Source organism: Drosophila sechellia, chromosome 3R (genome assembly GCF_004382195.2).
Source record: "Drosophila sechellia strain sech25 chromosome 3R, ASM438219v1, whole genome shotgun sequence".
Classification (NCBI taxonomy): Eukaryota; Metazoa; Arthropoda; class Insecta; order Diptera; family Drosophilidae; genus Drosophila; species Drosophila sechellia.
The window spans coordinates 7,317,467-7,339,510 of NC_045952.1; the positions used below are offsets into that span (position 1 = coordinate 7,317,467).

Sequence of the window (22,044 nt, forward strand, 5' to 3'; positions counted from 1 at the left end):
CAGATGTTTCGAAATTTATTTTTTGAATTTTTGAATTTTTTATTCACTTTTCTGTGGCTTTTCTATTATAGAGCTCTTTTGTTATTCATTTTTTCTATTTTTGTTGTGTTTCAACAAGTACACTTACATCAGTACAGGTAATTCTTAATTGGTGAAGTGTATGAGAACAAAAATTTAATCAGTTTCTGGTATTTAAGAACATAAGTGACACATGGTTGGTGTGGAAATGTCTTCCGTATTGACTTTACAACTGAATATAAGAACAAAATTAATATTTACAACCAACTGGCAGGGTATATTCGAGCTCGTTGGTTCAACTACTAATCCAGAGACGATGTGTCATTGAACGTAATATGCTGCCACGTGTACGTATGTCTGCCCTTTACGGAACTTGTTCGATGATAGTAAGCGACAGAAGGCCTTTTCGGTAGGGTATCCTTCACCCATAGTGGAGCAGAGAAGTCGATACACCAGTGTTCCTATAACACAATCCGCACAATCAATCTGACAGAATCGAGCGCCCTGGCTGGCCCACGACCCCGGACATTAGATATATGTACGCATATAATCTCAGTCATGGTCGCAGACACAGCTTTCGAATAACGCTGCAATCGGGATCGGGCCGAGTGCGTTTTCAGCACCCATATGCCGCCCCATGCTTGCGCAGGGTAACGATTTTTCACGGATCGATATCGATATCAACTTTCAACGCCCAACTATAAAGTTTAGAGAAAGAAATACATATTGCTTGGTTAAGTGGTATGGCAGGTTGCATATAGAAATGTTTACAAATAAGATTAACAGCTACGTAAATGTTAAATCGTCTACGATCTAGTTTAGAATGCCAATAGAAGCGACAGGGACAAAGTCAGGCTGGCGAGATTACCGCTGATAAACACCATTTATACGTATGGGGAAGCAAAACTGGGGAAAGGCAAACAGAGAGCTCAGTGTTATGTACGCCGCAGCGTTTTTTGCACAGCTGCCGTTGTCGTCCAAGTGCGATACATTCACACATCTGTCCATATGTATGGTGGGGGATTGGGGTGTCTTTGAGTGTATACATATATAAAAATGTGTATACCAGATAGGTAGAGAGTCAATTGTAAACGTATGCGTACGCTGTTTCTGGGGAGAGAGAACGAGCCAGTTGGTGGCCTTTCGATCCGGGGGTTGCTGACGAGAATAGTTCGAGAACTTTCGACTTGGATACATACAAATGTGAAATAGTAGGGACACATTTACAATTCGCGATTACGCAACACGATGAAATTGCAATGGCTGCAGAAGAAATGGCTTCGATGCGACGTTTGAAAACGTGTTTCGCTACATATATACGTACGGTTATATAAACTACGTCTTAAACATAGGTTTGGCTTACGAATTAAGAATAAAGAAAACGCTGCATTCGTTGCTGTGTATGTATACCTGGCTTCCTATTTCAATCTTTCAAAATCCGCAGGTCAGGGCCATCGCCATTCGACACAGAGAGTACTGCACACATCCTGACATCCTGGATAACTGCCTCAGACTGCCTAGTGGTTCACTTTCTAGCCAAACTCGAGAAAACTGCCTGCTGCTTTGCGAAATTCCCCGACGCTGACCAGCAAAATCGATGACTAATCACATCTTTTCCAGTGGGTTTGCATTCGGTTTCTTTGTTTCCAACTCGAGAGCATTTAATGCCCGACGTGGAAAAATACTACGTGGGCCCTTGCCCCTGCATTTTGCAATACTCGTACTGCTGCTCGCCTCCTGGGACACGATTTTTACACTTTTCCATTTTCGGTTAAAGCTACTGCTTGCAGATTGCAAGACAGAAATTTTTTTGTACTAATTTTAACTGGTTTTTCGATTTTTTTTTCAGCTTCACTTTGACTTCACTTAAACACTTTTCATTTGAGAGTGACGTGACCGGACTGAGGCGGCTCTATTTATACCCAACCGCTGGCTTCGTGAAACATCTGCATGTCTCTCAGGTCTGCGGCATTGGGGTCGGAGCGAGTACACTATATACATACATCGTATACGTGACTCGTCCGGTTTCTCACGAGTGTCTACACCACTGTGCTACAAAAACTACCATCATTCCAAGAGAATGGTTGGTAATCCGGTTAAGCACATACATTTGGATTGTTCTCTTGTGTTCTGGAAACTACTGCACATACTAACCAATTCTGGATATGCATACATATAATGTCTGAGAATTTCCTACTTCAGCGATATTCTCTCTTATGCTTTATTAATTGTTATAAAACTATATAGTGACAATCAACAAATGCGAAAAATAAGATACATATATAATCACAAATTTACATCGCTTTCGACAAAAATAAAGCAATTTTTGTTGATTAGTGTAGAATGGAAATATCCAGAAGGAGACAAATAATGTTCAGTTTTCGAGAGAGAGACCGCATGTTTTTTATTGATTCACAGGGTTGTCTCTTTTCATGCCGAATTTAACGAAAGCATATCGATAGCATATACATAGTTCTTCGATTAATTTAGTTCGAGAAGAAATAAATAAAAATTAAAACACGCAAATTTGGTTACATTTTATAGAAATATCGTTCTCATGGAAATGCATATAAGATTAGTTAAAACGAAGCAAACATTTATCTAATACGTACGTAGATTTCCAATGTAAGATACATGTAACAAACCCATGTCAAACCAATAGTACCAATAAAGAACACAGTTGTAGATGTCAATTATGGCGCCGTAGATAAAATACCCACGCTTATCGATAGATTTTAAATCACATACATTTAAAAACAAGAGAGAGTGCTTTATTCGAATTTTCCGACTATAAGATACCGTTACTCAGCAAGTAAATTCAAATTCTTTAGGAATATTGGTGGAAATTGGGGGAAAAAATTAATAAGCTGAAAAAAAACTTAAAAATTGTTCAAAAGTGTGGCCGTGACTGTTTTGTCTTGTTGGTGAAATTTACGAGACTAATAAAAATATGAGGAAATATCAAAACATTACTTTATATACTCAGACCTGTTACATACTTTCACTGTATGAGTAACGGGTATACTAATTTAAAAATAATTCTTACGTTATGAAATACATATAATGGATATATAATGGATGAAATAGATAAAACATTGTCGGGTCTTTTCCTAGTCTCTTGCTTGTTTTCAAATAAAAGTTACACAAAACCTTTCATTAGGTTTCTTCAATCTAATTATTAGTTACTTAATTAGGTATATACATAGTTCTTCAAAGTACTTTTCGGAATATATTGAGATGCCTGAGTTTATATTTAGAGCTATCCTAATCCGGGTCGCAACCATCTACCTACTTGCGCATTGAAACCCTCACAATGTTCTATTGTTCGGAAAGAATGGTCCTGTTGGGCATAAACCACCCCGAATGCGTTCAGTGTAGCCTGGCGAGTGGCCAAATGTTTGCGAGTGCTGAACCAAACACAAGGTTTTTGAACCTTTGGCCGCTGGCTGAGCAGGAAAGCCAGCTGTTGCAAACGCACGCGCATCCTGCGCTCAATCGACCTCGGGATGAGTAGATACTTGCTCCCTCCGAAAGAGAGACGTGTTTGGGTGAATGAGTGAGTGGCACTGTGAGTGATTTCAGCACATCCTTGAGCAACAGAGTGCTCAGTTTCGAGCGCCAACTAAACTCTAATGAGCTGAGCTGCGAAACTTGAAAACTGCCATTAAACTTCAAACAAAAAGTATGCAAAGTTTGGATTATTTTGTATCGGTGGACAGAGATTTAATTGCCGACCCAGCTTAAGCAATGTCCGTTACGAGCCGGAAGCATCTTCCTGACCCGCCATTAAGCCAAGTTGCACGGGCAACAATTGCAAGGAAAAGCCACATAATCATAAACAAACGGACGGACAAAAGCAATTGACACGGGCAACAAAAGCGGCAGCATAATAGAGGCAGCTCGGAAATTGCGTATACGCCGTGTGCCCCTCTTGTTGCTCTCTGTATGGTTTGGTTTGGTTCGGTTCGTTTCGTTTCGGTTTGTTTTGTTTCCTGCCGCAGGCTGACACACGCAACGAACAATAGCCGGAAGTCAAATGGCACAATAAACATATTTATGATGGAGGACCCGAAATGAGCATATGATGATTACGAATCCCACACCCAACTGGAGGTGTGTGTTTGAGATGGCAGTGAGATGGTTCGAGGAAACGCAGCCTCCCACTCGGTCGCCCTGACATTTCAACGATCCAACCTTGGATATTGCCAAATGTGGTCCTTCAGTTTTAAGCCTACAAAGTTGTGCGCTAAGCCTGCGAAAAGTACGGAACGGGAACGGTAGAAAACTACGGGCATAAACATATAGGAGAGCTCTGTCATTGCATTTGAGGGCCGTTGGTTCAGCGCTCACCGAGTGGAGTACATAGGCGACAAGGACGACCGACCGCCCGACCGCCCGACCGAGCGAACGAGCGCCCGAGTGGGTGGCACTGGAGCAGGCACAGGCCCACTCCTTCCGTAGGTCCGAGTCGCAGAGTCGAAGAGCCGAAGCGAAAGGCAGTGGCTGCCAAAGGCGGGCGCGGTTTGGCAACAAGGACCTACATTCAGTCGGATCCTGTCCTTCGGCTCTTATCGGCCCGATTTGGCCTGAAAAACGAGCTGCCGCGGCCGCAGTGCCAGCAGTTCTCATTCAGACGCGAATCCGTTGACAACGCGGTCGCCCCTGGGATGACTATATCCACGTCCCACGACCCACGATATCGCACCACGGAAACGACCACGCGTAGTGTTAACCTTTCGAGCATCCATATCCATGTCCTGAAGCTGATTTATCCGTGGGAGTGTTTGTTTGTGCTTGCTCTGGCTCCATCTGCACCTGCAGTTGTGGGAGTTTCCCCCATTTTTTCGCGCTTCGTCCCTTCGTCTCTTAGGAATTGCATCTGCTCTTGCAGTATCTTGCAGCTTCGCGTTGTTTTAGCCCTCCGACAGTTTAATTAGTTTGCCCGATTTGTCCCAGTGTTGACACTTTGTCTTACGCCCCATTGCGCCGAGGGGCCACGTTAAGGACTATATCGGCATTGGCATCGCCTCCAAGTTGGCCAGCAGGCATGTAAGCTCAATTAGGTCCCGAGCACTTTCACGCTCGAAAAAGGTCCCAATCCAATTCCGAATGGAACGCCAGCTGCGGCGTTACACGGAAAAAGTTGACTTTCAACTTGGTATCAACAGTTAAAACTTCGCAACTGATTGCACTTCAGCTCTTTCAGCAATTTTCTTTTCCCTTTCAACTTGGAGGATATACTATGGAAAATGCTGTATTCCTTCTGTTGTTCGGTTAAAGATATCATAAATAATATTAATAATTCTCTTGCCGTTATGAACTTGGAATATGCAATCAATCTATTCAACGAATTGATACAAATTTAGGATCATATTGAAAATTCTTCAGATATTTTAAGCCCAATTAAATCATTGATGATGCTTAATGATTAATGTTGAATTTTTAGAAGTCTTTCTTTATTTGGTTTTTTTTGCTGTGCGTGGTCAGTTTGAATTGTGTGCCAAGGGGCCCTTAGTCGCCAGTTTGTCTGATGTGGACACTCCCATGGAACCGCACAAAAGAATGTCGCACTGGCTTCGTTTGTTACCAATTGTTTCAATGCTTACTGGCAATTTTTTGGCACTCAATAGAAGAGTGCTGCGTGCGCTTGGCAGTTGTGCTTAATGGAATTTTTATGCGCTGCTATTGAGTGCTCAATTGCTCGTTGGTTCGATGTTTGGTGTCGTTTTTTTGAGGTCAAAGTGCACGCTCGCTGGCTTTTCAATTGTGCCAAAAACAGCAGCCAAACAATGGCAGAACGGGCATTAAAATTAATTAGCGACGCGCATGTGTTGCAACTGCGGCGGTGACCATGTCCCTGAGCCGATGCTCTCGGCTCCTTTACCGATGCCCAATGCCCAATGCCCGATCCCCAATCCCCTCCAGCTGCATTTATCCAGGCACCCAGCATCTGGCCTTATCTGAAATATGCACACGAGGCCTTGGGCCGCCGACTTTTTCGTAATGCCAGCCAAGGCAACGTCAACCAGCTGACGAACGACCCAGGCATTGCATTGCATTCCGCATTCGGATTCGCAGCCGAAACGGCAACAAACTTTTGTAGGTGATTTCAATCAAAAAAAAAAAAAAAAAAACGAAAACGAAAGGGTCCTTGGGCGCTAGAAGCGAGTTTCTAGAAAACTGCATTTATTGTGCAACTTCGGGGCAAGCGCAGCACAATCCCCGGATAAACGATATGTTGTGTGGACATGGGTGTTAATTAAAAACTGTTCTCTAACCCAAAGCCACGAAACTTCCTGCATATCCTACACAAGCCAACGAAATGCCAAGTGACGATGCCATTTTTATAGACCTTTTCTAAAACAAGCCAGATACGAGATTCAAGATTCAAGATACGTCTACGGATAGTGATAGCGAAAGCGAGGCGCCAGTGAAAGTGCCATCCGCCCAATCAAGACGCCGGATGATTTGATGATGGCAGCCAGCGGGCGGATTCGCAAGCGAAAGCATAAAAGCCATACAAGTGGCGACGTTCCCAGTACGACGACTAGTGTTACCATGCCCATTCCGACCATGGCGCCGGGGAAAATGGTCGCGGAGACAATGGAGGAAGCCGCCGCCCTCGCCGGGGATTACAATAATTTCACGCATAATTTCGTCGATTTGCAGAACCTCTTGAGTTTCAACGAATTGAATGGCACTAGTGGTAGCGGTGGCGGAGGTGGTAGCAGTGCTGTCAGCTCCTTGGGAGCATCGAGTGCCATTAAACTGAATAACGGCGCCATTACGGACACTCTGCTGGGCACGGTCCTCACAACGGCCACTGCCACGGTCGCTCCGGCGGCCAGTTCGCTGCTAGCCACCTTGGCGGCCACCACAACAGCATCTGCGAGAGGATCCCTGGCGGGCAAGTCGCTGGCCATCGCAGACGCCACTTCATCCACCTACTATTCCAACTTGCTGAACCTGTCGCCGGCGACCACCAGTTTGATCTCGGCGGCTGCGGCCACCAAGTCGTACAACGACAGTGCCCTCCGGTGGGAGCAGCTGGACGGGAGCGTGGACTTCGGATTCGACCCACTCTACCGTCACTCGCTGGCCATGTCCATGGTCTACTGCGTGGCCTACATCGTCGTTTTCCTGGTGGGACTCATCGGGAATAGCTTCGTGATTGCCGTCGTACTGCGGGCTCCTCGCATGCGGACGGTGACGAACTACTTCATTGTGAATCTGGTGGGTGGACCCCGTAAATCTCGTGGATGAACCCCATTAATTTGAAATAAAATTTACATTCCCCCCCTTTCCAACGAAAAGGCCATTGCGGACATCCTGGTCATTGTCTTCTGCCTGCCAGCCACTCTGATTGGCAACATCTTTGTGCGTAAGTATCTCTTTAATTCCGCAAGATGCCGACGAGATTTATTCGCCACTGGGGGCCACGTTAGCTGCTAGGGAGAAGCCCAAGTTTTTTTGTTTGTTCTGCATATTAGCCCGATTTATGTACTGCAATTAATCGCCGCTTTAGATAAAGCCCTGCCAAATGGCACTGACGAAAGTTGTTGCTCCTGCGTGCTTACGCTGCGTATGCGTAATGTGCCCAATATGTTTGGGCGAGTGTAATGGACCCTCATTAGACCTAATGTCGGCATAAATGTCCAAACGAAAGTGCTCATACTTCTGGTGGAAAATAATAATTTATGGGATTTTATTTATACTCGGTTTTATTTACTTTTGACAGACATACTGGGTTTCCGTTTATTTGTAAGCTGCAATATAAATACCAAATACTGGCTTCTTTCGAATTTTTAGTACGATGTAGCATCATTAAAGTTGGTCTGGAAAATGCCAAGCTTTAGTATCAAAATTTAATAGCTTTCTGCAATGGTCAAGATAACTTTTAAAATAGACTGCCAAGACAAAAACCAGTTATTCATTAAATCAAGGAAGTAAATCTCACTCAGTATGCAGTAAAGAAAAAAAGAGTCAGAAAGTCAAATTTATTCTGTGTACTTCACCAGAAATGTGGCAGATTTCCGTAGCAACGGGGATGTTCGCACTCAATTAAATTAATTAGTACTCTTTCCTTGGGAGCCCTTACCTTCTTGGAAACGACAATCCGCATGGGCCAAAGAACAAGTGTCCATTTAATTAGAGGCCAATTCCACCAAATCCCAGAGACGACCCACATACGACCCGATAAACGAGGTTACGCATAATTGTATGCTTTAATTTAAATAAATTTCCCTGACATGCCTATCCATCCGTCCATCTATCTATCTGTCCCTATCTGCCGTCTTACACCCCAATTGGTTTCCCCCCGCGACTTCCCCGCTCTCATTCGAAACGAACTTTGTGGACTGACATCCAAATTGATAGTCGCAGGCCTGGACGACAAGGTGAGCATGTTGGCAAATGTCTATGCAAATCGCCGCCGACATGGAAAAATGATCGAAATCCTTGGTAAATCAAATTCCGATTGTGGAGCACGCCATGCAAGCTCCATCCTTCACTGCAATTTGCCTTCGATGGCTACCCCAATCCCATTCCCAGGTCCCTAGTCCCAAATCTCAATGCCAGGTCGTAGGCTCGCAGGTTGTGCCAAGTGTTGCCAATTAAGTGGCTCCGCCCTGTGAGAACTCTCCTTTTCTTGTTGCTATACAGCGAGTACACTGGCAAAAGAGTTGTCAACATGCTCGTAAAACAACATGTTGGATTATTAGGAAATAATTTAACAAATTGTGTTGCTACCTTGTCTTGCCACAAGTATATGAAGATAGGCACATAATCAAAATTATTTAAAATAATTTTTTTTCAAATAATCGTAAATTTTAGTTTCTCTTTCTAACAGATTATTTGCTAACCTGAATATTAATATTACAAACTGGTAAAAAATCTGCAAATGCAGTTTGACTTTTCAGATTTATTTTCCAGTGCAGCTCGACTTCAAGACTGGGCACTGCACTCGATCCAACCCCATCCCAATCCACTCCCCCAGAGAAGCCCACTTTGGGGGAAATGTAGTAAACGAAGGCTGCCGAGTGCGAATCGCTGGAAACGAATGAAGCGAGTGGCGAAAAGTGAATGAGTTTACCTCCGCCTGCATTGTGTATCTGTATCGGTGTCCGTGTCTCCGTTTTTGTGTCCGTGTCACTGCGCACTCTCTCCGCTCTCTCTCTCGCCCGCTCTCACGCCCATGTGTGTGCTCGCTGCTGTGCATGTGTAGGTGCATTGGTGGCTGCTTTTTGGGGTGGCCCAAAGGATCATCGACACAAAACTGACCTAATTTCACAAATTCAAGCTGGGCGCAGGGCCGACAGCTCTTACTGGGTCACTGGGGGTGGTGGGCGGCTGGCGGTAGATGGTAGATGGGAGGGCTAGATGGTTGGATGGTTGTTTGGATGTGGCACCCTTTTGGCCGCCCACTCTGCAATTTTCGCTTGGCATGTCTTAGCTTCAGCTGAGCCGCCGATGCCTAGCAATAACGCCAGTCACAACAAATTGCAGCCCTCCCGCTGGCATTGGGGCTTTTGGGGTGGCTCTTTTCCGCTTCACCCCTTCAACCCCACAACTCTCAACCCACACTCACACATTCCTATTCACTTTCGACAACCTGCTGAAGTTGAAACGAAGGCAACGGGTTCACAGCGGCAACGGTGAAATAGCACTAATGCAGGGGAAAAAACATGTGTTGCCAACTAAACACATGTGTAGCGTATTATTTACAAACAAAAGTTTAACACGTCATTTTCATTCAGGATTAAACAATCCGCACGTTTTCAGAAACATACATTTTTTCGCTTTAAATTTGAATGTTATTTTGCTCCGTCAAGTGATGATATGCTATCAGAGTTAGTTTCTAGCTCTTCCGAATACTCTTCATAATCAAATTACCAGTGTTAAGTCTGTGTACTGTGCACTTACCACTTAACCCTTTGCTCTCCTCAAACATAACCTTTTTCTCCCTGTGTAGCACAGTGCGTGGGAGCTTGGAAGTTTAGCATATTTGCACATCGAGCATTTCACATTGCTGTCTGATAGTTCCTACTACTCGCACCCAGCGAGTGGCAAAGTGGGCGGGTTGTTTTGCCACCAAAATGAATTATATGAAATCAAATTCGAGCCGTCAAAGACGACGTCGCCGCCGCCGTCGCAGTCGCAGCTGGCAGCGACGCCCACGGTGGCCATCGCCGCTCGCAGCGCCATTATCTAAGCACACCTTCAAGCCTCAGAATTGCAATGGAAGGTTGTTTGCATTCAAGGCTCTTTGCGGCTGGATGAATTGACCTAAATATTTCGCTTGGCAAACCTAATAGTCAGGGTTATGCACACACACACTTGCGAGTGTGCCAGTGTGTGTGGTTGTGGGTGTGTGTGTATGCGTGGGGTGGGTGCACCTGTATTGGGTTGGGCCGTGTACTCTTTGTGGGTGGTTTCTGGCTGGTGGCTTGTGGGTGGTGGGTGGCGGTTGTTGGTTGGAATGTGGCGCTGGCCCTTATTTATGTGTGTGCTTCGAAATCCAATAAAACGCGAAATGAATTGATTTCCCAGCAACGATGCCGCCTTGAGACGAAGGATATCCTTGCAACAGCAACGGCAATTGTCTCAGATGGCGCTTTATGGCCATTGTTCTGCTATTTTATCAATGGGGAATCGTTATCATTACGGCCCTTTTTAGATCAGCATCTCCCGTTGGCTAAATCTTGCAGTCACGTTGCCAGTTTGTTCATTAGGGGGCCACGTGATTTGTGCCGGGCGAACGCGGCGTATGCGTAACTTGGAGGCAGACTCTCCCGCATTTCTGTTTCCCTATCCCTGATGAAGTCATTTTTCAGCTCGCCAATTGTATTTTAATTTAGTCTCTACGTGCCGTCGGCAAATGGCATCCAACCTCTGGCCACTCCAACTAAGATCTGCAGCCTCTTGGCTCCCGCAATCCCGTATCTCACCTCGAGCTCCCCCGATTCCCAGATTCCAATTCCTATTCCCACTCCGCGTCCCAGGCACATTTCTCTACGAACTAGCTGTGGTATTCAATTTTCCCGAAGAGCTGACACAGAAGTCGCCGCAGGACGTGACGCCGCGGCGATAATCATAACAATAACGCATTTGCCAGAAGTGTTATGTTATTCCTTTTCCATGGCCACTCCACACCAATTCACGACCATTCCCACTCCAAAGTCCAAACCTGCGGATTTGTCACGCCTGATTATTTCATTAACTTTACGATCAAAATCCTTGCATGACAATGCCGCCACCGAAACGAATCCGCAATGCCCGGAATAATCCAATCCACTTTGCCTACACAGGAACAATCGCCCACGGAATTGGGGATAAAAATGTAACAAAACTTGGTTGGGCCTATTAAAGCCTCATAAAGCAGAGTTTCATTTTGAATTGGATTTTATTTCTAAAAAAAATATTTACTGCTGCAAAAAAGCCTCGTTTTAAAGTTGTCCTTGACAAATATTTGTTTAGAAATAAGTGGAAATTATTTATTAATAATCATGCTAATCATAATTACTTTAAACTCAATCACATTTCTAAAAGTCAGCCAAATATTTTTGTCTGTGCCACAACCGAAAAACAAAGGCTCTCGTTGTAAGGAGGGTAAGAGGCTAAAAAGTAAAAGGCTAAGGGCGCACTTGACATTTTCTTAAGGGCTGATGGGGCGCACAACCCCACCACCCACCACCACCACCCACAATCGAAGGCTGGCGATAAGCCTGAGTATCGATTGGTATTATCTCCTCTAGTTGATCAATATTGAGCACAAGCTTTCGCGTATAAATGGAGGCGTCTGTTTGCCATATGTTGCCATGTCAAACGCACTCCAAGTCGGATCAACCACCCATCCCATTCTCACCTTGACGGGGAGGCTGGATGTTGTCCGAGCAAACTGTGGAGTGTTTGGTTTCATTTGAGGTCTCAAATGGGTAATGCCACAAGGAGGTTCTCGGTTGCCCCGTCACGCAAGGCAATTAGGTTATTTCGGTAGCTACAATTATGTTTGTACAACACATTAATGTGTCCTTAAGGTTGGGGTTAATTAAAGATTGGTTTCGTATGACTCGGTGTTCTTAGAAATAATCATGTCTTACCTAAGCTTGTGGTATCTATAAATAACTACTGGCATAACCCTTGACCTATTTGATTTGATTTTTTTATATATGATGCGGTTTTTGCGGTTCATTAAATATGTATTATTCCTTCTCAATCGTTTTATGTTAACAAAAACCAATTTTAAATGTCAGCATTTCTCGTTGGTTCTGGAAAATGTGGTTTTTCCATTTTTACATTAAATGTCCAAATCAGTGAGTTGGACTATTTAATAAGTTGAACCGTGCTGAACGCTTCAGCCTGTCAAAATACTTTCCATATGAACTGAGAAAACATTGTTTGTTTGGGATTATCGAGGAGTCACTTGACTGCGCTAAGCTAACCACAATGTAAAATTGGTTAAGACACTTGACTGCCAAAGTGCACTGATGCAAACTTTAATCCCAGACAAACCAACCGAGTCACGTTTGCCTGTCCTTATAGAATTGCATACACATTTAGATAGTTTATTTGCCGAAGGGAAGTTCGGAGAACATGTATTTTTGAAAAAAGTTCACCCAGTGGCACTGCTAATCCGGTGGCCCGCAAGTGATGAAGCATTTCGGAACCGAATTTGAATTTAAATTGTTTTCGAGCAACTTGAAAGCATAAAGTTGCCGAGTCAAGAGCTCCCGCAGACAGCCATATATCAAAGTTCACCCTTATCAACATAATATCAAGTGAGTGGCCAAATACACTGGTATTAATAGCCTCGGATCCAGTCTGTTGCACTTGCAGGTCTGCCCGAAAGCCATTTCAAATCGGAGGAATAAAACCGAAAAACCCATTCGGTCTGCTGTCCTGTGTACACACTGTTGATTGTTTGCCAGGCGGGAGGATGTGGATGTCCTCCCTGCAGACACACATGATCCTGTCCAGAACCAGAACCTGTCCACAGCCACAGAGTTCACTTGCTCGAAGCGCCGCAGCGCCAATAATATTTATATTTTTATGTGCCAAATCATATTAAAGTTAGCTTTTATTGGGCTGCCTCGGCGGCTTACGGTGCGTATGCATAATAAAAAGCGACAACAAATCGAGATAAGACAGGCGAACGAGACAGGAAATTAGGAGCCCCATGACGCAGGAGGCGTCTCCTAGTCGAACATTGAACTCCGTGAACTCCTTCTGCAAATAGCCAAACTGCCAAACAGCTAACTGCTAATGATGTGTGGGCCGCACTTGCACTTGTTTAATTGCCATTCGATATGTCATGAACCGGGCGTCTTTCTCCGCCCGACTGTCATCAACCTTGGGAAGTTGCCTCTCCCATTGAACGCCCATGTATGTATGCTTTATAACCTTTTGTGTCTGAGTGAGTTATGCCTCTTAGCATAAAATTCATAACGCTCAACTATGCGCAAGTAGGGCCCGTGTATTCCATTTACCAACATCATCCTGCCACAAGATGGAGTAAAAGGAATACAAATTAAGTTAGGCAGTCCTGCGGTCCACCGCGGCTCCGAGTCTGGGTCTGGGCAAACAATGCTCTGTCCCCAGGACTCCACATTCTGCCCCACCGACTACGACGGCTGGGCGCAATCTGAGACTTGTCACCAAATTATGAATGATATGCAGCACATAAATCTCAGTCAGCAAACAACGACGGGAACGTGGGCGGCGGCAATGACAAGAAGCATTGAACGCTAACCAGATCTCGAACCCAACTGTCCATGACTACCACTACCACCATCACCACAACCATGAGCATAACCACTACCACTGCACTCGGGGAAAATCAGTAAAGCTATAAAGAACTCGATGATCCCCAGCTGTAAAGCTGTAATTATTCAAGCATAAATGCAAGATATTGAATATATAATAAGCCTTAGCGGTGAAGTATTAATTTTATAATATTTTCACTATTTTCTTAGCTTAGCAGTTAAGCTGACTTACGGTTTATATTTAAAGTGATACGCCCTATACTATTTGGAATATTTCCCATGAGAACAATAAGGATCCTTCGGTCGGTTAGCCACATTAATTTGCTTTGATTTTCGTGGTTAGGATATTTGGAAAGTTTTCAAACAAAGTGTCCTTGGGGATTTTAGAAAAGTCTGCACTCTATTTTGTTGCCATAGGCCCTCACATTTCCTTCAGTGTATGGCTAGGACACCAGCAAGGACAATGTGACCGAAAGTTACTCAGCATAATTTGTGCGTTGTTTATGACCAATATTTACTCACCTCCCGCACTTTTCCCCCTTTCATGTTTCGCGAACCGCTGGAACTCGCAGCCTGGATGCTCGGATGGCTGATGTGCAAGTTTGTGCCCTACATACAAGGTGTCTCCGTGGCAGCCTCGGTCTACAGCCTGATTGCCGTTTCCCTGGACAGGTAAGTTGAAAACACTCGCTCCAATTACGTGGCTATGAACTTTTATTGTGGGATCGTGGTTGTGGTGCACAGGGCGGGATTGGTCTGGGTCTGGTGGGGATCGGGAACGGGATCGGGATCGGGAGCGGGAAAGGTATTGGAAATGGACCGTATTCACGGCACTTAATGATGCACGACGACGGCGGGGGCGGCATGATGCACTGGAACCAAGGGAACCACCGGCCTGACGGCATGCACCGCCACCACGGGCTTGTGGACGATGGGGGTGATGACCTTGACGGCTGCCGGATGATGAACAACATGGCTGAAAATGAAAGGGGTGAGTGGTTCGGTGCTGCGATAAGCAGATTGGACATGAATGGCCTTACGAGTGCACCGAGTGGGCTCCATGATGGATGATGGGCGTGTGGACCACCGCCGGGTGCGCCACCACGGGTGCCACGGCCACCACTCCGGGATGGGCGATAGCCTGGGAGGCGGCGAAGGCGGCGAGCACGAACAGCTGCGGCGGATCAGAGTTCATAGATTAGCCTGATTAGTGGCATTAGACGGAGCAGCAGGTGGCTGCCACTCGACAGTGTATTTGGTTAGTTGTCGCAGACTTTAAAGCAAACTCATTCTGAGTGAGATAAAACCGATCCCAACAACATACTAGGTGACTCATATGAACTTCAATGAGTTTTATTATATACTTAATTTATTGCATTTATTTTTAAATGCGATAAAGCAAGCTGATATAATATCATAATTATACGATGCTTGGATTCAAACTGGCAACAACTTCTTCTGCACACTGATACTCACAACTTTGAACATTTTGAGGTGTAGGATTTTGGCGGGATAACTGAAGTAGGAAAGGTAGCTAGGCTAATGATTTCTAATTGTCAACTGGTGACAACTTGAGCTCCGAGTGCGGCTTTTATAGTGGATTTGCACCAGGCGACCGAACCGAAAGTGAACGCCACTCAATGCAATCAGCTGCAGGGAAAACTGGTCAGTAAGGCAGTTAGGCAGTTAGCCAGTTAGGCAGTTATGTAGGAGAGTCAGTGGAGCAGTCGTCTCAAGATCAAGATCATCATATGCTTCTATGGCTCACCTTGTCCGTATTAGGCGCTGCTTACAATCAATTTCATGTTTCTCGTTTTATGTGCATTTCAATTGCCTTAGAATGTTGTTGGCCGCGATACAGCGAATATTGATACCATTGATGATTGGCCGCCAGGAATCGAAGTGCCAGCCCTGCGTTTCCTGGCCCATAAAGTATAAAAAAGCAATAAATTCGGCAAATGTCGCGGTCAACAGATTTATCAAGTGATGCTGAAGTCCCACGAATTGTGCCAGCCATAGCCGCAAGGACAATAAGCCGCCTGTCGCTTTATGTGCACTTTCATTTATATCAATTTCTGGCCACAATCAGAGGAGGAGTTTTGGCCAGAGGCTTCTGTTTTTGCCACTGTCATTTTTCAGCCAGCGGGACAAAGGCATAGCGCCTCACTAGTTCGTTTGGTCACCCACAGGCCCGCATGTCAGCCTCCGCCCACGCTTAATGCCAACCCATCCGAGTCCAAATCCACATCCACATCCTCATCCACTTCCAATTCCACTTCCACTTCCAAGTCCCAGTCGAAGTCCGAGTCCAGCGTCATTGATGTCCGTTTATCCAGTTGTTTTGCTGTTGTTCTCTCCTTTTACGAGCCATCGTAAACTGAATCGAAATTTAAGATTTATTATCTGTAACATGAAACTTAAATCTCTCCACGGTCTTAGGGATGCTGGGCCCGTAATGCCCCTTCGACTTAGCTTATCACTTGCTTATACTTCTACTTATATTTATACTTATGCCACTGTCATTTAATTAGGGTCTTTTCTTGTCTGAATACGTATGCGTATATAACTAGATTGCTTATAATCATAAAGTCTATAAGAAAGCTCACTCGCTTATACACATAGTTGTGTCTTTACGGCGCTGCCATTGCGGCTTTTGTGTCTTCTTTGCGTCGCAAATGTCAACAGTGCGTATGGGTAACCGCAGTAGGAAGCGAAATAGGAGCCATAAAACCACGTGGATCTAGACAGAAACACAGGATTGTGTGGCAGATATTAAATTAATACACTTGCGGCTTATTAAATGCTTTAAAGCGCGAGTATTAACTACTTCTTTTAGTTTTACTAGAAATTCGCTTTGTAGTCTTATATTCAGAAGGATTTTGGCAAGACAGTAAACTCATTCTGCCTAATAAATATGCTAACGAAACTGAATAGAAGTCCTTAGAGATTTACGCATATGGTACTCAACAGAGTTGATGGGCAACAATTACCCGAGATTACCAAAATAATATTAATAATTTAATTTTCAAACAACAATTTTCCCAAATCACCTGAACATGTAGTTTAATCTATAAGGTTAGTTTATTTGTGAATCAAATCATAAATAAATCGTAAACGCATAAGGGAAAACTTAGTTTTTAAAGCTCATAAAGTGGTTTACATCATCAAAAGTGTAGTTAATACGATTTAACAAAGTTTCAAAATCAAATTAGAGGGTAGTTTGAATTAGACTGCACCAGCGAAAAATGCTGATTACTTTTTCCGAGTGCGCTGTTTTTACCCAAAAGAACTCAATTAAGCTCTTGCCTGATTTATGACCATAGAAGTCGCATGGGCAAATTATGCAAATGCAATTGGTTTGCTCCTATAAATAAACGTTATGACAATTTGATTATTGGCTTTGCGGACAGCTTTGTTTGGTCGCCCAGGCCGCCCACCTTTTTTTTCGCCGAGATGAGGGTCTCGGCCACATTGTTTAGCTGGCTATTTTTAGTCGGTGAGTCGGAGGACTAGGATTCTGTGGTAGTAGCCTGGCCTGGCCGCCCTCTAATGGAATTACCGCTGTGTTATCTGCCAAATGTTTTGGCGGACAGACGCAGGCGACGACCCAAGGTCCAAGTCGAAAATACGAGCACAATGCACGTAATTACATGGTTTCGGGCCAGGAGCAGACAACCAGTTTGGTTCGTCCGGGACAAGTCTTGTCTATGACCACTGAGCGGGCGCCACAATGAGCCGGCTGCACTAAGCTAAATGAAAAATGCTGAACTCGTTGTTGGCCCCATACCGACTCGTCTCACTACCTCGCAGCTCTTATTCAAATTACAATTCATTATGGCAAGCAGAATAAAAAATGACACCCCTGCTCCAAGATCCCCAGCGCCGCTTTTTTGGGGCGGAGGAGCAGGAGCAGGAGTGGCAGGCGGGTTCAATAGTCGAGATTGGAAAGCGAACACTCAGCAGAAAAAGGCTTAAGGATGGCTGCTGGCATCGGCATCCTGCGTGTGCGAATTAATCAGCGGAGATATTTGCATGCCGTGCTGCTACTCCTAGTTGAAACGGTGTCGTCATCGTCGCCTCGACTCGACTCGACAGCTTGATGATTGCCATTATCCTTGACGGCTCAGAGCCGTCAGTGGCATCCGAAGGCGGAGCTCCTGCTGCTGCTCCTTCTTTGACTAGATGGTTAAAATCCCCTTGGTTGGGACTCCCCTCTTGCAGGTTCATTGCCATCTGGTGGCCCCTGAAGCAGATGACAAAGCGACGTGCCCGCATCATGATAATCGGCATATGGGTAATCGCGCTGGTGACCACCATCCCTTGGCTGCTCTTCTTCGACCTGGTGCCCGCCGAGGAGGTCTTCTCCGACGCCCTGGTCTCGGCCTACTCGCAGCCGCAGTTCCTCTGCCAGGAGGTGTGGCCCCCGGGCACGGATGGGAACCTCTACTTCCTGCTAGCCAACCTGGTGGCCTGCTACCTGCTGCCCATGTCCCTGATCACGCTCTGCTACGTGCTCATCTGGATCAAGGTCTCCACGAGGTCCATCCCCGGCGAGTCCAAGGACGCGCAAATGGACCGCATGCAGCAGAAGAGCAAGGTGAAGGTCATCAAGATGTTGGTGGCCGTGGTCATCCTGTTTGTTTTGTCCTGGCTGCCGCTCTATGTCATCTTCGCGCGGATCAAATTCGGCTCGGACATCTCGCAGGAGGAGTTTGAGATCCTCAAGAAGGTGATGCCGGTGGCCCAGTGGCTGGGCTCCTCGAACAGCTGCATCAATCCCATCCTCTACTCAGTGAACAAGAAGTACCGACGCGGATTCGCGGCCATCATCAAGTCGCGCAGCTGCTGCGGACGCCTCAGGTTAGTTAATTACTTATATAATTACTTATAAAATATGTGGAGACCTTCAAAATTAATATGAAGATTTGTAAGAAATCGTGTTCCCTTTTATAAAAAAAATTATTTCTCCACCTTAACCACCTAGGTACTACGACAACGTGGCCATCGCCTCCAGCACCACCAGCACCCGGAAGTCATCGCACTACCACCAGAACAGCTCGAGAAAGAGTCCGAGCAGCAAGGGCAACGCGGTGTCCTACATCTACGAGCACAACTCACTGCGGCGCCACAACATGATGCTCAAGCAGGACAGTAACCTGTCGCAGCAGATGCTGCTCAAGCAGGACTCTCACGGATCGCGTCAGTTCCTCATCAAGCAGGAGAGCTCCTGCAGCGATGCCTCTGGGATCCGGCGACCCCTCTGCCAACAGGACAGCAATGGCTCCAAGGTCTCACTGTCCAAGCAGGACTCAATTGTGTCCTACATGGAAGCACGCAGGGCGGCAGGACACGGTCTCAACGACACACTGGTGGACAGGGATAGCGTCTCGATGGACGTGGGCCGGCGACAGGGCGCCACACCGAGCTCCCTGCTGGATAAGCGGCAGAAATTCGTGAAGCAGGACTCGGTGATCTCGTTTGTGGACCAACGACCAGAGCAAAGGCGCCATCAATTGGTCAAGCAGGACTCGGTTATCTCCTTCGCCGACCAGCGACGCGGGTTGCTCCACAAACAGGACTCGCTGATGGCCAACCGAACGGGTGATGCACCCACCCACCACGTTTCCATTTTGAAGAAGACCGACTCGCAGCTCAGCTACGGCAGTTCGACTTCTCCTCGTAGGAATGCGGATCTCTACGAATAGGCAACTTTGGGTTGAACGAGCTCCTAACACTGGTAGATAGATACCAACCACCATTTGTGTGGGTCGATTTCAGTTGAACAAGTGGAAGGAACTACCTTAGGGGTTTATGTAATCCAGCAATTTTAAAGCATAATTAAGACGGTTTATCTTCGCTCTAATACGTTCTTGAATCACATAAACCCCTAAGATGTATTGCTTAACAAATCGACCTAACCTAACATACAAACAAAAGCAACGATACCAAAAACTTACCGAACCACAAAGAAGTCTTAGAAGATTTCTATAGCAGATAGTCAGACATGGATCGAATGAAGTCGAGTGATAGGCCTACGATTGTGATATAAGTCGGCAGTGCTGGTGGGTTCAGAATCTGTCACTAGGCAGTGAAGCACACATCCGTCACCGTCGTTGGGATAGGGTAGTGGACGGGATGGAGTGCCAGTGGGGACGGACATCGGGATGGACCAATTGTGGGTGGGTATATCTAATCAGAGATCGCTTAGCTAGGAACAGACACGCCACACGGGGCACGGGAAACAGGACTTCCCCACAGACACACACACACCACAGAATGCAGAAGACGAGTACACAGAAGACACTCCCCACAGACCTAATAGGTAATAGATGTTTTATACGTGTTTCAGAGGTACTACACAAAATATGAACTACTCCTTGGCTATGGCTATATAATACCTATATGTACCGTTACGCAGTTTTAAGATTGTTTGTACTCGCAATTTGCTATATCGAAAAGTTTGGTTAAGAGTGGGCGGAACAACGTGGGCATCGAAGGGGTTATAATAGCTTAGCTAAACTTTTTGTACAACGGCGAACGTGAGTGAAACGGGCAAGTCCAGTATCATAGTTGAGAAACGAAAACAAAACAAAATGAGATAACACCGAGGTCTAAAGTAACGTACCTACTAAATTTTTGTATGGAAATTCTTACAATTTATACATATATATTTATATTGATTTTGGAATAAGCAATATGCAATACAAGCGTAGGTCTGCGCGTACGCCGTGTATCTATCAAACAACAATAATCAATTTTATTAGAATTTTACACAACTGAGTCGCGGCAGCGGAAATGGCACAGCAGCGGAAATGGGTTAGTAAACGTAATGCACCGGAAGGCGAGTGAAAACGAAAACGATTGGCACACCATCCAAGCTTTGTTATCGGTCAATCGCCGACTATTTCGATATTTCGATGCTTCGGTATCGATGGGCAGAGGAACCAGAGGCAGCAGATGTAGTGAGGGCATCGAACGCGCACAAAGTAACACTTGACCATGCTGGGACAGAGTAGATTAGGGGGGAACGGAGTAGTCTAGGGATTAGGGCTAGATTAGGATTAGAACAGGACGAAGGAGTAGGTTGTCCGCTAAGTGAGCACAAAGCAGTCAAAGATTTCGCACTAAACGTATCACTAAAAACTAACAAAGAAGCAAACAATAATCGAACTCAAATTCGTTAAACACTAAACACCAATAAACTTTAAACTATACGAAATAAAATTTTAGCGGATAGCGCAAGGAGGCAGAATCAATGGTAAAACTATGAAACTAAACGTAACGATTAACTATGCAATTTTATTGTTAGCCAAAATTTTATAACTGTCAAGTAACGAACAAGTAAATATTTATATGTATACAGAATATATCAAGTATAAAGCATACGTTATATATCTTTATATACTTCGATTGCATTAGGCGCTGATCGGTAGAGTTTTAATAGGCTTTTGTGTAACCGAGAACGATCTGATCAGAGATTTAGTCTACTCGTACTCATCGCTCTCTGTTCAGGTACTTGGGGAGCTACATACATATGTGTAAACCCGATCCGAAATCGAAAAGTAGAAGACATGCACAGCCCGTTCAAAACTCCAGCGCTTAGTGTAAGGCAAGCATCTACAATGAGGAATATCACTAAAATATTTCAAATATACAAAAATATATTTATATAGGCCTAGCGACTCACAAGCTGGCAGCATGTGGCAAGCAGCCACAGAAGCGAACAACAACGTCTAGTAAACAAGAGATTACATTTATACAAATACATACATATTATATGCTGCAAGTATGAAGGGCGCGCAATAGAATGTCCTTTCCCGCTTTCGATTCCACTTAAAGAAGAACCCGAAAGTTGCGAGCAGGCTGATTTAAGCAAAGTAATATTTATCGAATACCCCAATTTGAACTTTAGGTTTTAAAGTTTTAAAACGTAGAGCATACCCATACTCACATGCATGTGCATTATGTTCGTTATTTACCGATGCGGAAAACAAAAAACATAAAATATTTAACAGAGATCGCGCGTTAACCAGTTAAACCGAAAGCATGGCATTAATGGCAACACAATATTATATATGTAAATATATGTGTTATGCAGACATATATATGTATATTTATCGCATAGAACTAACACCAAAGATACATGCATGTTAGCAGAAATAATAAATAAAAATTCAAACTAAACTAAAGTTGTAATATCTTAATTGGGGCCTTATTTACGCTTTGCAAATGCAATCGATTTTAAATATTTTAGAAGTTGGCTTGA

At 44.9% G+C, this 22,044-nt stretch overlaps 2 protein-coding genes and 1 long non-coding RNA gene across 3 annotated transcripts; 1 reads left to right on the forward strand and 2 right to left on the reverse strand.

Moving 5' to 3' along the window:
• On the reverse strand, positions 1 to 1,916 carry LOC116801425. The gene is made up of 2 exons (XR_004362006.1): positions 1,429 to 1,916; positions 1 to 716 (listed from the first exon to the last, which is right to left on the reverse strand). It is a non-coding gene; the product is annotated as an uncharacterized LOC116801425 (long non-coding RNA).
• Positions 1,917 to 4,648: 2,732 nt separating this feature from the next.
• On the forward strand, positions 4,649 to 21,962 carry LOC6620085 (neuropeptide SIFamide receptor). The gene is made up of 6 exons (XM_002044199.2): positions 4,649 to 4,740; positions 6,303 to 7,251; positions 7,333 to 7,399; positions 14,351 to 14,450; positions 18,000 to 18,638; positions 18,763 to 21,962. Exons 2-6 carry the CDS (start codon positions 6,490 to 6,492, stop codon positions 19,481 to 19,483), a joined length of 2,289 nt encoding a protein of 762 aa, XP_002044235.1. The 5' UTR covers positions 4,649 to 4,740; positions 6,303 to 6,489; the 3' UTR covers positions 19,484 to 21,962.
• On the reverse strand, positions 14,475 to 15,361 carry LOC6620025. The gene is made up of 3 exons (XM_002044200.2): positions 15,255 to 15,361; positions 14,819 to 14,952; positions 14,475 to 14,754 (listed from the first exon to the last, which is right to left on the reverse strand). Exons 1-3 carry the CDS (start codon positions 15,264 to 15,266, stop codon positions 14,613 to 14,615), a joined length of 288 nt encoding a protein of 95 aa, XP_002044236.1. The 5' UTR covers positions 15,267 to 15,361; the 3' UTR covers positions 14,475 to 14,612.
• Positions 21,963 to 22,044: the final 82 nt, after the last annotated feature.

What these genes read in the sequence shown, in the direction of transcription:
- LOC6620085 (XM_002044199.2), top strand. Translation starts at nt 6,490, where the DNA reads ATGATGGCAGCCAGCGGGCGGATTCGCAAGCGAAAGCATAAAAGCCAT. An exon ending in ACTACTTCATTGTGAATCTG is followed by an intron (nt 7,252 to 7,332) that starts GTGGGTGGACCC and finishes TCCAACGAAAAG; the next exon opens with GCCATTGCGGACATCCTGGT. An exon ending in AGCTGCTGCGGACGCCTCAG is followed by an intron (nt 18,639 to 18,762) that starts GTTAGTTAATTA and finishes TTAACCACCTAG; the next exon opens with GTACTACGACAACGTGGCCA.
- LOC6620025 (XM_002044200.2), bottom strand. An exon ending in GGAGCCCACTCGGTGCACTC is followed by an intron (nt 14,755 to 14,818) that starts GTAAGGCCATTC and finishes TTTCATTTTCAG; the next exon opens with CCATGTTGTTCATCATCCGG.